Here is a 14437-nt window from a genome sequence, read left to right on the forward strand (position 1 = left end):
CTATTAAAAGGGGGTGTTAAAAGGTTTGTTTTAAAATAAACCTTAACGTTCTAAAAAAAGTTTAAAGCTTTTGAAGCTATTGGTGTCTTCGAAGATGTGTTGGAATATTTACAGGAAAATGTTTTCTGACTCCCAAATGAAAAATATTTTTGTAAGGAGTCTGCCTTCTGCTCCCTTTTGTAAGGAGTCTGCCTTCTGCTCCCTTTTGTTCTGCACTCCCCTTGGTGGGTTAGAGACCCACAGGGACTTTTCTTTCCCCATTTTGCATACTTAATGCCATTAGCATGGCAGTGTGTCCCCCTTCTGGGAGTCTAATGTGTAATACTAAAATCTGTTTTTATACTGGCATCTTTTCTCTCTTCTCCCATAGTTTCACTTCTGTGTATAATGGTATTGTGTAGAAGTACCAAGCAGGAAAGCTTTAAATAAGTTACTTGGACATTAGCACCTTATGCATTCCGAAATCCAGAACATTTGTCCAATGTAGAATTAAAAGATTGGGAACGGGGAAAAGAAAAGCCTTTCAAATTAATAATAATTACAAGTATTGAGCCTCTGAAAGCCTCAGTACAATGCAAATGATGTGCATTCATGATAGGAAAGCAGATTGTGTGGATTATGAGTTCCTTCCTCTGTCAATATACCTGAACTGTGGCAGAAGAAGAGTACTTGCTTTGGCATAGCAATCCAGCACACATCTGTGTCTTCCTCTTCTGATTTCACAAGAGAATTGTCTCGTGTGTGGAACCTCAGGTGAACTTGAGGCTTTGTTGTCATAAAAGAGTTTGAGTGACTTGATGCTGCAAATGGAGGGATTAGAAAGAAACAGATAAAAATTATGGTAAGTTAATCATGGTGCATAATCATTAACTGCTGGATTGCAGTCACAGAGCCTGAATTTGATTTCTTTGTGCTTCATCTGTTTAGATAAATAACCTTGCATTACCATTTGCTTCTGAGATTCATAGGGTTTTGTGCTTAATTTCTTAACCTTCATATTCATCTGCTGTACATTTGCTTCTGTATTCCAAAAAATACTGATGGGAAAAGCAAATATTTCATATTGCGTGTACATAAATGAGAAAAGTTGAGCAGAATTTAATATTTTCTAATATTTTTAATGCTAGTTCTGTATTTGCAGACGTTATTTTATCATTGATATGCTGAACGAGTATCTCTGCAATTTGTCAGACAAAAGAAATTGATGTTTAAATTATCCTAGCTTCAGATTTATCTTATTAGATTTATTGGTTTAAATAAATCAGAGCAGGAATTAAGTTTCATCCAGTAGGAAAAGAGTGCAAATTCCTTTTATACTTTCAAAACAAAACTATAAGTTTCTCTGAAATACAAATAGTTTGTTCAAAAGAAAGATGAGTTACAGATCAGTGTGCATACACATGAATGCAAAAATGTTGGAGGTTTTTAAAATTATGAATGGTATTTGTAAATTTAGGTTACAACTTGTTTTTCGAGTTTTAACTTTGTGTCTTGTGTTTCTTCAATATTTTGTTAAAATAAAGCACAGTCTAAATGAGTTCCAGAAAGGCTTTAAATAGATGCAGGGAAATGCCTGAAGTTATAACCTAGAAAATACAATCAGTGTGCTCCCTGATTCCTGAGCAAGAAGCTTGTATTAGCTGCTGTCCTCTTTCGGCTAGCAAGTGGTTGAGATACAGACAGGTGCTGTTACTCTTGGCCATTGAGGTGTTCTTATGCAACCACTTAACACTGTAATTTTTCATTTTGTTGATTTCCAAATATAACTCAAATTATGTTGGCAGAGATTCTGTTTCTAGTGTTAATATCTGATTGTGGATTTTTGCTTGGGTTTTTTTTTTTCATTTCTTTGCCTCTGAATCAGACTTTTGCCCTCCTCTTTTTTTATTCTGCAAATTCTAAGATTTGGAAGCTCTGCCTTACTGTTTGCATAGTTTGGCAGCTTTATTAATTCACATTCAACTGCCAAGAAGGACTTATATTACTCAAGGCTTGCTGCTAATAATTTAATTTTTTTGTTTGTAATTAAAACCTCTGCATTTTGAAAGAGATTATATATGCTAGTTTTGGCAAATGCTTGTCTATGTGTGTAGAAGATTAATCTTCCAATTACCTTGTTGGATATCTCTCATGAAACTCTTGCTGTCTTAAAATGCTAGTAGAATTTTAAAGAAAAAGTGGTCATTCAGTCCACCTGAAGTTACTTAACCATTTTGCAGTTGTTTATCCTGTTTTTACTTAATTCAAAGGAATCAAGTTAAAATGATAAAAAACTTTTTGAGAATACCAGTTTTCCTGATCTGTTAAGAAGAAAGTTCTTGATTTATTTTTTTCCCACACCCTTGTAGAAATGTTTTTTTAAAAGAATTTCAGCTATAAACAGATATGTTGTATTTACATCACTGACATAAGAGGAAAAGAATCCTTAAATGACAAACTGGGCTTGAGATGATATTTACAGAAGGCAAATTAGACAATCTGTCATAAAAGCTTGTTTGCTACGAGTCCTTCATTTCCCAGCAGAGATGAGGTGACGGTTGAAGAACTGAAATCTTCTCCTTACTTTTTCAGTAGTTTGGTTGCTGATCAAGTTCATCATTCTTGTTTTCTGTCAAGACCTACTGTCTGGGAAATCTGCTTGTGTTGTGCCTGCTATCCTCCTGCAGAGAATCAGGCCTGGTTATTTGTCCATGGACATGAAGAGTGTCAGTCACATGCTGCAGTGCCCTTTTAGTGAGCATATGCAAAGTTAACCTATTATGGTATGTTTTGGTCCATTCTGGATGTTCAGAAGCAAAGGCTCCACTGCAGTTAGCCTAGAACTCAGGAGTTCCAGCTGCTGGTATTTCTGACAGTATAAACTCACGCAAGTTATCCAAAGGTCAAGAAAATCGAAGCCTGTATAAAATTGATAACTAATTTTGTTAGGATATAGTTCAAGATCTCTCTAAGAGACAATCAAAGAGGATTAAAAAAATGCTGAAGAAGCTTCAAGGGCATCTGTTCTGTGGCCCAAATAGTGCCATGGCTGTGACACATGAAGATCTGTTGGTCAGTCAGAATAAGAAAATATGTTGCAGTAGGACATTCCTGCCTTTTTTCACTGCAGCAACTGCCTTTAGGAAGTCTGCTGGCATCTAACTGGTCTGGCATCTGGTTTGGGGAATAGTGTGTCAATGTACAGGGCACAAATCTGAGACAGATGCTGTATTGCAGCATCAAAATCTACTGGTAAGTAAACTTGTTTTCATACCTGCTGATCTAATTTCTCAAAGTCCAATGACATACCAGTCCAGACAGCTCACTGCTAGAGTACTGGCAGCTTGGGAGTTCCCTTTTTATTTTGGAGTTGCTTTTACAGATTTTAGTTATATTCATGTATGCTATCAATTTGAGTTTGCATTCCATATTCCCTGTCCTAAATAAAGGTTTTTAAAGCTTGTTCTTATGCAAATGTTTTTATTTTTTTTTAAGCTTTTATTTTCACTTTTACTTTTCACTACTCAGGTAGTTCTTGAACTGGAACACCCATCTGATGTAATTCCCTTTCTTAGGGAATTAGTCTGTTTGGTTTATTTCCTGTCTTCATCTGCTGGTAGGAGGGCAAATTGCCAACTGGACTGGCATTTTCTGGATTTGGAGAAATTAAACTTGCAGGTAAGAAATTACTGGTTTTTCATAGGTATAATTGGAAACAGAACTGACTTTTGTTTTGTTGAACAAAAAAAAACTCATGTAAATGGAACTTGAGGAAAAGGCTTCCAATGAGTCTGTATTTGATGCAAGGGAAATTGAAAATCTGGTATAGCTGAAATGACACCAGAAATTCTATGTGGTTATGGAAAGGCTTTTCTATATTAGCTTGGACTAAGCTTGGATTGAATTTTATTTACTTATTTATTTTTAAGTTCCCATAGGTAATATAGTTAGAGTATAGTAGTAAGTGACCAGCTATAATCACTTATATAATTTCTGTTGTGCATGCAGGAACCCAACATACAGGTTGTCTTAAGTCCCTCTGTCTCACTGTTAAGTCAGGTCACACTTTCAAGATGCAGAAGTCTCAGATGTGTTAATTCAAAGCAGTAATTTCTTAATCTCTTGAGAGGCAGCTGAGCTGCCAAAATCAATGCTAGTGCAAACAGAAGTGTTTCTGGGTTTATCTTAAGAATTAAATTTTAAAAACATAAACACAAACAAACAGAACAACAAAAAGAAAAGCCTAGTAAAAAAAACCAACTATTTTTGATGCTTCATTTACACAGTGGCCCCTAACATGATTGTGCCAGAACTTAAAGGCAGCATGGATGGAAATGGGCAGTAATTTGTCAATTGCATTTTTTTTGTGTGTGTATGTACTGTACAAAAATATATCCTGCATGCGCTTAATACTCTCAAAATGTTAGATCACTAAATAAACATCTCGAAATAATAAAAGTTGAGGAAATCTGCAAGTAAATATTCTGGAGAGTACCTGACAGTGAACAGTAGAGGAGAAGGATTTTTATTGGAAGACTTCACCAATCTTATATTTCCTAACTTCTTAAATACACAATGAAAGTCAGGAGCATGCAGAGATATTTCTGGGAATAGCTGTGTAAACCTGATTAATGCTTTGGCTGCTTCTGTTACTCTTGAATAAATGTAAGTAAATTTACAGGCATGGAGGGAGCATATGTATCTGCAGACACTTATTTCCACCCTGGGAGTATGTTAGTATTGATTAGTCTCATCAGTAATAGGCAGGAATTCTTCTCTTTTGTAATAGGCATGAATTCTTTAGCAGGATGTTTTCACTGAACAGGTTTTTTTTGTTTTTGAACAGGAGCCTAATTTTAATAGTAGTTCTTGGCATCAAGAAAAAAAAATACAAATGTAAGGCAAATATTGGTTAGTTTTTAATAATGTACTTTAGTACTAAGATGGTCTCATCTCTTTTTCTGGTTGTTTTGCCAAGGAAATTATTACTTGCAATAGTATTTTCAATTTGTGTGGAGTTTTTTCTTTTTTTCAGATATAAAAAAATCCCACCACAATTCAAGTGGCCTAAATGTTATCCTGGGACAACATGGGAGACTTTGTATATTATACTTCCCATATATATATATATATATATATCTATGTGTGTGTGTGTGTGTTTATTTATTTATTTATTTGTTTGTTTGTTTGTTTGTTTATTTATTTATATGCATTATGGAAAAATCTGTGCTGTGAAGTAGTACAAAGGGTATTTGGTCATTTTAAAAGAAATGCCCTGATTTCAGCTGGGATAGTTAATTTTCTTCCTAGTAGCTGATACAGTGCTGCTTTTTGGATTGTGTTTGAGATTAATGTTGGTAATAGACTGATGTTTTGATTGTTGTTGAATGTTCTTTCTCTGCCTATCTCTTCACTATTTCTTTATTTTATAATGTTTACAGAACTTGAAACCCTATACGAAGTTATCTTACACAAGTGTTGTTCGGGGTAAGGATTGCTAAGGGTACATCTGTTAACTTTCTGCAGATTATGGAACAGCTACTGCTACTTTTTTGCCAACGTGATTGTAAAGAGATGGAAATAATTGTAATCACAGAGGATAACACTTAGTTGGATGAGAGAGGGGAAGCTCACAGGCTCTCAGGCAATCAAAAATTTTTTCGTGGCTAGATTAGAGAACGTACCATAAATGGATTTAACCCCCCTGCTCTCATAATAAGTTCTTACATAATCCTCCTGCACTGCACAAAACCTCTGCACTCTGCAGTCCCACTGTGTCAGTCCAGGACACCCTGTTCAGCCATATCTCACACACTGCCTGTCTTTCATCCAAAACACGGCCACACAATCTCTTATCCACTGTATTCTCCATGTACCAACTGCGTTCCTGAGATTACTGCTTTTAGCCACTGTTTTTATCTTCTTTTCCAGACTGAAGAAAAGGAGTTAACAGCTTGGTGTATATGCTTGTTTTCTCTCAGGTTTAATTGTATTTCCTTGTTTTTTAACTTCCTCCTTTAGTAAATCCTATTATCTCTCTTACTTACCCTCTTTTCATTTTGGAGTGTCCTTGCTTTTACTCCTATATTAAATGGCTTAACATACTGTCTACAAACCTTATCTTGCATCATCCTTAAATCCTCACAGCTACAAAACCAATAGAACCATATTTTATTAAAAATAGAACTGCATACTCCTTCCAGTCCTGGTGCAAGGAAAAGTCCTGCCTGAAACCCTGCAGCACCTCTGCACAGAACTGGCCAGCCTGGTTACAGTGTTTGCATTCTGGGGAACAAGAGCGCTACTGCAGAAATTCAATATGCCTTGGATAAAATAAGTTGTTGTCCTTGGAGAGCTCTTAACCTCTAGAAAGTGTTTTTCTTGTCTGAACAAGAGCAGGACAGCGCTAGATAGCCTTGCACAGCTTCTTTTCACATTGAGTTTTGAAATTTGTATTTGCTTTTTTCATTAAAACTTGATCATATTTTCTTCCTTTTTAACTTTTTCTGTAGCAAATGCTTTTGTATCCACTTCTTTTCCTGTTTCTGAATACTTTTGTAGCAGGATCATTTTTCCTCATGGTGATTAGGAGTGTGAGGATTCTGTATGCTGTGTCCACATGGCACTTAGGGACATGGTTTAGTGGTGGACTTGGCAGTGGTGGGCTTATGGTTGGACTCAGTGGTCTTTTCCAACCTAAATGGTTCTGTATTTCTGTGCTCTTTAATACTTTCACTCTACAAATAAGTTTGGTTAAACAAAAGCAGTGCCAGTTTTTGCATATCAAGAGAGTTGCTGTCTGCAGGCAATGCCTCTAAAATGGCTCTCTGCTGCAGTGGAAACTTATGAAACATGTCTGCAAAAGAGCTAAGAGCTAAATAATCTACAAAGCTGGTAAAATAGATAGTAACTAATAGCATCTGGTGTGAATATTTTGTTTAAATTTTATTGCCTATGCTACTATTTTAGATATATTTGATACTACGCTTGGACTGATTTTATAATTTCAAATCTATTTTTACATATTTTTAAAGATTCAAAATAAAAGCTTTAAGAGGACAATATTTAGTTCTCAAGTATTTAAGAGGAGAATATTTAGTTCTCCTCAAGTTTATTCAACTTTATGCCTGGTTTTCTTCCTGAGCATGGTAGAGTGGTTTAAGAAATGATTAACTGAAACTATCTTTAAATGTTATGTTAAAATTCCTGGGAAATTTTGGTGACTCCTTGCATCAGAATTTCTTTGTTCACACAGTAGGATGTAAAAATTTGTAGAATATAGAATATAGAAATATTAGATATATTCAATATAGAAACTTATGTCAAATGCAAAAATTCCACTATTATAAGGGACTTGTCTGTATTTGTGTGTCTGTGATAATGTGTCTGTGATAGCTTACAGGGGTTGTCCAAATGGAAATTTGCATATCCATGTTACATGTGTGAATTTGTATTTAGACCCTGTGGGCATAGTTGCTTCTATAAACTGTGTCCTGTTTTGAAACTCCTGTGAAAATATTCAGGATGTCTTTCTGAATAAGGAGGTGATTTAATGTACCTGGCAAACCTCAGAAAAACTTGCTATCTCTGTGTTTCAGTTTCCTCAAATCAACAAGCTCTGTGTAATGCTCAGTGTTCCCAGGGGATTGGGGTTTTTACATGGGGAAGTGAATACCATGCAAGATACTTGAAATTATTGAGAGCTTTGGGTCAGCAAAGTGGTTATTCCTGAAAACCTCTTAGGAGGGTGAGGGTGTGGATCCCTGGGTAGAAAGGTTGATTCTTTACCTGTATGAATACTGAGGGATTCATTAGTCATCTTGAGAGAAGTTTCTTGAAACTAGTTTTAATCACAGTTGTGCTTCATCCTCTTTTTGTGCAACAAAACTCAGAATCTGTCTGCTCTGTGAAACTCAGCTCCTAAAAGTTCCTTACTGAGCTTACTACTGTCTTTGTTTTGTGGGAAATTTTGGCTCTTTGGGCTCTGTTATTTGCCCTTACAGAAGTTCCTGTCTAAACAGTTCAAATATCACCAGAACAAAAACTTTTTTGTAAAAAAAGACCTGTTGACAATGTTATTGGAAAATTCAAGTAAATGTATGTGTGCCATGAATAGTTATTTAATTTGCTGTGCAGTTGGCATTTTGGATAGCAACATGGCATTTGGCTTTGAACTTCTGAGTACATTTGGTATGGAGATGAGTAAATTAGCTTTTTGCTTCAGGCCAGAGATAGTCAAACTCCTTGTAGAGCAACATTTTACTATTGTCTAGTATTTTGTGGATTGGAGGACTTACAAAATCCAATTACAAAATGCTCTTGCTTTTAGTTCTAATTATTCTACAGCAGTATAAGGGCATATGATCTTGTCTTGGAGCCTGAAAAACTAGGTACTTTCCTTATTTCAGTATGACTTTTGGCAGGTGATTTCCAATACTGGCATATTAGCTTCTTCATTTCTAGAATTTTAGAAAACTATTTTACTTCATTGGGAATATGAGGCAAAACTAATTTGAGCATTTAAGATATTCAGTTTACAGTTTTTATATATATATATATATCAGTTATAGTCATAGTTACTAGAAATTGTAAGGTGATAGAAAACAGAGTAACTAAGCGCTATATTTTGCATGAAAGCAAAATATAGTGGACTTGACATGTCTATTTTTTAGTTCATTCTGGAAAAGTATTGAAGGGGGGATGCAAGGGTGTTCAAACTGCAAAAAAAAATTGGTGTTGTGGGAAGCGTATCACATTTCCAAAGTGGGCTTGCAAAAGAGCTGGCCTGTTAATTACCATTATGCTGGCAGAAAGAACCTTCTAAATGCAGTTGCCTTTCTTTATTGCTTTTGTAGAAGGATTCAAATGTCAACTTTTTTTTTTTTTTGTTCCAAAATATGTCTCAATATGTTTCTAAGTTGCTTCCCTTAGGAAAAGCGAGCAGTTTAAGATGCTTTGTGAAAATTGCAGTCTGTTGGTCACTTGAAATAGAACATCTGGATGGTCACTAGTGGTGTTCCCCTAGGCTCGGATTTGGGGTCAGTCCTGTTTAACATCTTTATTGGTGATCTGATCATTCTCAGTCAGTTTGCAGATGACACTGAGTTGGGTGGGAGTGTTGATCTGCTGCAGGGTGGGAAGGCTCTGCAGAGACATATGGGCAGACTTGATCAATGGGCTGAAGACAGCTGCATGAGGTTCAGGAAGGTGGAGTGCCAGGTGCTGCCCTTAGCTGACAACAAGCCCCTGCAGTGCTACAGGCTGGGGGAGGAGAGGCTTGAGGGCTGTTTGGCAGAAAGGGGCTTGGGGTGCAGGTTGGTAGGTGGCTGAACATGAGCCAACAGTGTGCCCAGATGGCCAATTGCATTTTGGCCTGTATGAGGAATAGTGTTGATTGCTCTGTACTCAGCACTGGTGAAGCTGCACCTCAAGTACTGCATTCAGTTTTGGGCCCCTCCTTCCAAAAAGGACATTGAAATGCTGTGTGTCCAGAGAAGGGCAGCAAGGTTTGTGAAGGGTCTAGAACAAAATCCTGTGAGGAACATCTCGGGGAGCTGCAGGTGTTTGGTCTGGTGGAAGCTCAGCAGGGACCTCACTGCTCTCTACAGCTCCAGAAAGGAATTTGTAGTGAGTGGGGGTCAGTCTCTTCTGCTGTGGCTGCAGTGACAGGACCAAAAGAAATGGCTTTAAGATGAGACTTAAGAGGGGAGATTCACATTAGATACTAGAAAATATTTTTTGCTCTTCAGGTGGTCAGGTGGAAATAGGTTGCTCAGGGAGATGGTGGAGTCACCATTGCTGGAGGTGTTTAAGAGACATCTGGGTCTGGCACTGGGTGATGTGGTTTAGGGGTTACAGGGCAGTGCTGGGTGATGGTTGGACTGGATGATCTTGAAGTCTCTTCCAACCATGATGATTCTATGATCATCTATGTCCTGTCTTTCCTTTATCTTAAGGAATTGCATGTAATAGACTCTTTTTTTTTTTTTGTATTCACAGAACTGTGCTAAAGAATAATGACTTGAGATCAAGACAAGAATTAACTACTCACCTCACCAATCAGTGGCCTTCCCCAGGAGCTCTGGATGTCAATGCTGTTGCCTTGGACACTCTACTCTATAGAAAGCACAATCAACAATGGGATGAGTAAGTATCATATTTATTTTGACTCCCCCTTAGAGGAACAGGGAAACTGACAATTACATATTTCCTTCAGCATACTTTGGAACATATCCTATTGGATATAGTTACCAGTGAAAGATCACTGATAACTAAAATCAGTTTCTCTTGCTTTCCATAAAAATTTTCTTCCTTTGGATTAGTTTTTTTTTTAAAAAGGCAGAAAAATAAATCATTGCTTTGGGAAAGAACTGGCTTTGGAAATAAATAAGAATAGTGTTTAAGAGAAGAAAGATTAACTGCATAGGATTATTTTAGAAAACTTTTTAAGGAGAGTTGAAGATACCTAGTTAGATCTTTAAATGTGTTGCTGTCAAATATTACTTGCTTTGCAGGAAAAGTTTTCAAAGTCTGGACCAACTTTCAGCAGAAGTCAGTCTTTCTCAATCCTCTCTGGATCCAGGTCACTCACAGGATGGGAAGCAAGATGGAATTAACTTGTTAAATGAAGGTACAGAGCCAGTCTAATGTCCTCCTTTAATTTTGTTCTTCATAGTTCTGGACTTCAGTACCTGTGAGACAAATTTTCAGCGTGAAGAAAATACACATTGAAAAACATGTTTTTCATTGTTATGCCAAGTGTTTCAGTTTCCCTAAGAACTCTGCTTCAAATTAGTTTGGATTTATGAAGATACGCACCCCACTCCTCTGTATTTAAAGCTAAGCTTCAAATGTCTTGCACATCTGTTCCTTTTCCATCACAGAATCAGTCAGCTTCACTACACGGGGGATCTGCTGACATTTTTCTGCTCTAACAACTTCTTGTGTTTCCTTTTTTTGGTTTTAAAAGAATGATTAAGTTCATTGGATTTGCAACTACACTTTCATTCTTACATCTTAACATTTATCTGGAGATGCAGCCTGACAGTGTTTCCATTAAAATAGAGAGAGGAATGTGATATGAACTGTCTATATAAATGTGATATATGCACACACCCCTTTCAAACCTGGATGCTTATCAAAGCTTAGCTGCTCCATCTTGTGGGCAATTCTGAAAAAGCAGGAAAATGTTGGAAGAATTGTGAAACAGTAGTATTTTGGGTATAGAATGTAAATTGTTAAAAAAAGAATCCTTTCTGTATCTCATCAATTCTAAGCTTTAAATAGATTTGCCAATACAAAACCTTAGGGTTACATAACTGCTAAAATGTCTCTTTTTTAAACATCAAGGATAATTTATTTTTTTTAATTGTAAGCAGTGTTAAAATCTAATTTAATCCAAGACTGATTTCAGCCCAGCCTGTAAGGCATGGGTAGAGATCTCTGTACCACCTGGATAGGGAAGGTGTGGTGTAAGTTGTCTTCCCAGTCACATTTATGAAACATGCCTGTGCTGAAGCATACCATGGAATTCACAGTGTGTAGATTAAACAACTTTTTCTGTTCTCTCATTTTTTATGGTGAACTAATCTTGTGCTGCAAAAACTATTAGCTGAATTCTTATTTTTCTTCGCAGGAAAGGAAGACACTCCATCATTGCTTGGTCTTTGTGGCTCTCTTACATCAGTAGCAAGCTACAAGTCTCTCACAAGCCTGAAATCAAGTGAATACCTTGCAAGTCCTACGACAGAGATGACAAGTCCAGGCTTAACACCATCCTGAGATGCACACAAGAAGGAAGAGCTTTATGTTGTATGCATTTGATTTATGTTCCATGAGATGACTTGCAGTGAAGACTGCTAGTTGCGAGTTAAAAAATAAGCTGTTTTATTTTTTCTTGTCTCAGATACCTTTATAATTCACCAATTTGGTCAGTTTTCATTTGCTTCTTCTTTCCCCCAGAGGATTTTTCAGATATTCTGTTTTAGTCTGGAATTATTTCAATCTCTTGTTCAGGTACAGAATGTATAATCTGATGTTTATGACTGGTTTTTAAAATGAAACAGTTGAAAATCAGACCCATACTTAAATGCCATCAGCTTTGTTTCTCCTTGCACTAGCCTGGACTGGCTCTAGCCACTGTACTCTGCAGTGCTTTAAATATTTATCAACTCTTGCAGAAGAGACAGGGAATCCTGAACACCAGTTTTTGTAGGAAAAAAATACCTAAAAATCCAGCTTTTCATCTGTGTATGTTGTGTAGGACCTCAGCATATTTAACCTATCAACAGCTTCTCTCAAGTTGACTCAGTGTTAGGTTTTGCATTCTTGTTAATATGGCACTTAGGAGATGTCCCAGTCACACTGAAACACAAACACTTGAATTGCATGTGAATAACAAATGTAACTTGATCATATAAATCAAGCATACATAGAGATTTGTAAATGGTGAGCAAACTCACTAAAAATGCTTTTAAGTGGCCTGGGTTACAGATAATCTAACTTTATACAAAAAGTTTCTTGCTGAAAAGATGGGGGCTATGGATGATGGGGATAAGCGCCTTGCAAAGTTTGGATTCTGTGTTTATTGGCAAGATCCCAAGGAGAGTGAAAGAGGGGAAACAATGTAATGACTGTATTTGTGTGTTAAAAGACTTTTCTCATCCCTGTAGTAGTCTAGTAGGTATTTTTCTTGCTTAGGTAATGCAGCAGAAATTCTCTTAAGTCAGTTTTCTCACAGTATTTGCCATTGATTTAAATTACTGATAGGAGAAAAAAAAAAAGGAGACATTTTTTTAAATGTAACTAACTTACCAGATTACCCTACAGTTTCAAAGTTTGCAAAATAATTTTTGAATTGCAAACTATATTCTTAATTCTTTGTAAGATACAATAGATCCTTTATCTATGAATTTATGAATTTTGCTAATCAAGGTAATGCTTATCAGTATGATTAGTAACTTTTTAAACAAAAGTGAAATGCATGTAAGTATGTTGTATTTATAAGTGCTAGGGAAAATGCTTTTTTGTGCCAAAGAAGTTTCATAAATTGTTTACATGAGTAGCTGCAATACAAGACAGATTTTTAATTATTGCTTACTCCTAGGTGTTTACAGTATGTCACTACACTCTGTACAGGATTAGTTGATTTGCCTCTTGTGATGGTACCTTGGCACTTCTACTTTAAACTGGGCATCATAGGGTGGGCTTGAAAGAGAGAAGATTCATTCTTGCTTTAACTGAAATATTTAGTTTTTTTAAGTAGGAGGGTATGCATTTCTGGAACTCAAGGCACGGTTGGATTTAGCTAGAGGATAAGAATCCATCTCCTCAACTCTCTAGTCCATGCTGCTGGAGGACACTACATCCATGGCAGGGTACACAACCACTGATGCTACTTTAATGCAGAATTTTAAAGCAGTTTAACAAAACCACCAGGTCCTTCAAGCCCTTGTGTACCCACACAGGTAATTTCTCTGTAATAAACTCTGACCATTAAATCCTTTCATACACCTTCAGAATGTCCATTACTTCATGGAACTTTTTTCTGTTATCACATTAAGTACCTGTTTCTCGAGTAACATTATTAAATATAAATTTGTAAATTAGAGATGCATTTTTACTACAAATAAAATGAGGGAATCCAGATTCCACATGTTAACATTCTGCATCAATGTACAGTGATTTAACCGGTCTTGTTTGCTGTTAAACACTTCTCATGCCACATCAGTGTTTTGGAGGGGGCAGTAATCATGATCTTCAGTCATGTTCACTGATGGCTCTTTTCTTAGAGCTAAATGTGTTGTTTAGCTGAAGTCTTTTATGTAGTCTGACACATGTTTCTGGGTGTCATTTTGTGCATGGGCAATCAGTTATGTGCATCTTTCTCAGTTCTAAACATTAACCATTTTTTAAAAAAGAATTTTAAACCGCCAAACTGTATGTTTTGTTGCCTTGACGTCCCATGAATGTTGCATGTAAATTAAAAATTTTGTATCATCACTAGTTACAACTTGTTGTCTCTGTTTTAATCACACAGGATAAAGTAAAACCATTCTGTAAATTACAGCATTACTGAGTTTATAGCAAATACTTTTCTTGCACAAGGGGGAGACTGGTTTTCTTGCTCTATATCATTGTGTCATCCAATATCTGCTGCTACTATGTTCTCTTAGGCTTTATTTTGTGAATTTACATTCAAAAGTCACAGTGGAAGAACAGTGTTAAGCATCTCCGCTGGCAGCACCTCTTGCCCAATGTGGCACCTAATGTCTTTACAAGTAGAGCATTTTTCAGTGTGTGAGGAATTTTCACCATGAACTCCATTTCTTGGGTAAAGCACACCCAAATGACAGTGTCTTAATGATCTGACTACTGAGTTAGTTTTGTATCAGCACCCCCCTCATTAAAATACACAAAAAAAATAGAATTCAACAACTGCATTGAAAATGCATAAAAA

General features: G+C 36.4%; 1 protein-coding gene across 1 annotated transcript in view; it reads left to right on the top strand.

Moving 5' to 3' along the window:
- RUNDC3B (RUN domain containing 3B) overlaps positions 1–13936 on the top strand; it is a 51056-nt gene extending 37120 nt beyond the window's left edge. The window contains exons 9-11 of the mRNA XM_058806819.1: positions 9979–10125; positions 10494–10609; positions 11615–13936. Of these exons, the coding sequence (XP_058662802.1) occupies positions 9979–10125; positions 10494–10609; positions 11615–11760 (409 nt within the window). The 3' untranslated portion in view covers positions 11761–13936. The remainder of the gene's footprint in view (positions 1–9978; positions 10126–10493; positions 10610–11614) is intronic.
- The last annotated feature ends 501 nt before the right edge of the window (positions 13937–14437 follow it).

The sequence above is a fragment of the Ammospiza caudacuta genome, chromosome 1 (assembly GCF_027887145.1).
Source record: "Ammospiza caudacuta isolate bAmmCau1 chromosome 1, bAmmCau1.pri, whole genome shotgun sequence".
NCBI classification, from domain to species: domain Eukaryota; kingdom Metazoa; phylum Chordata; class Aves; order Passeriformes; family Passerellidae; genus Ammospiza; species Ammospiza caudacuta.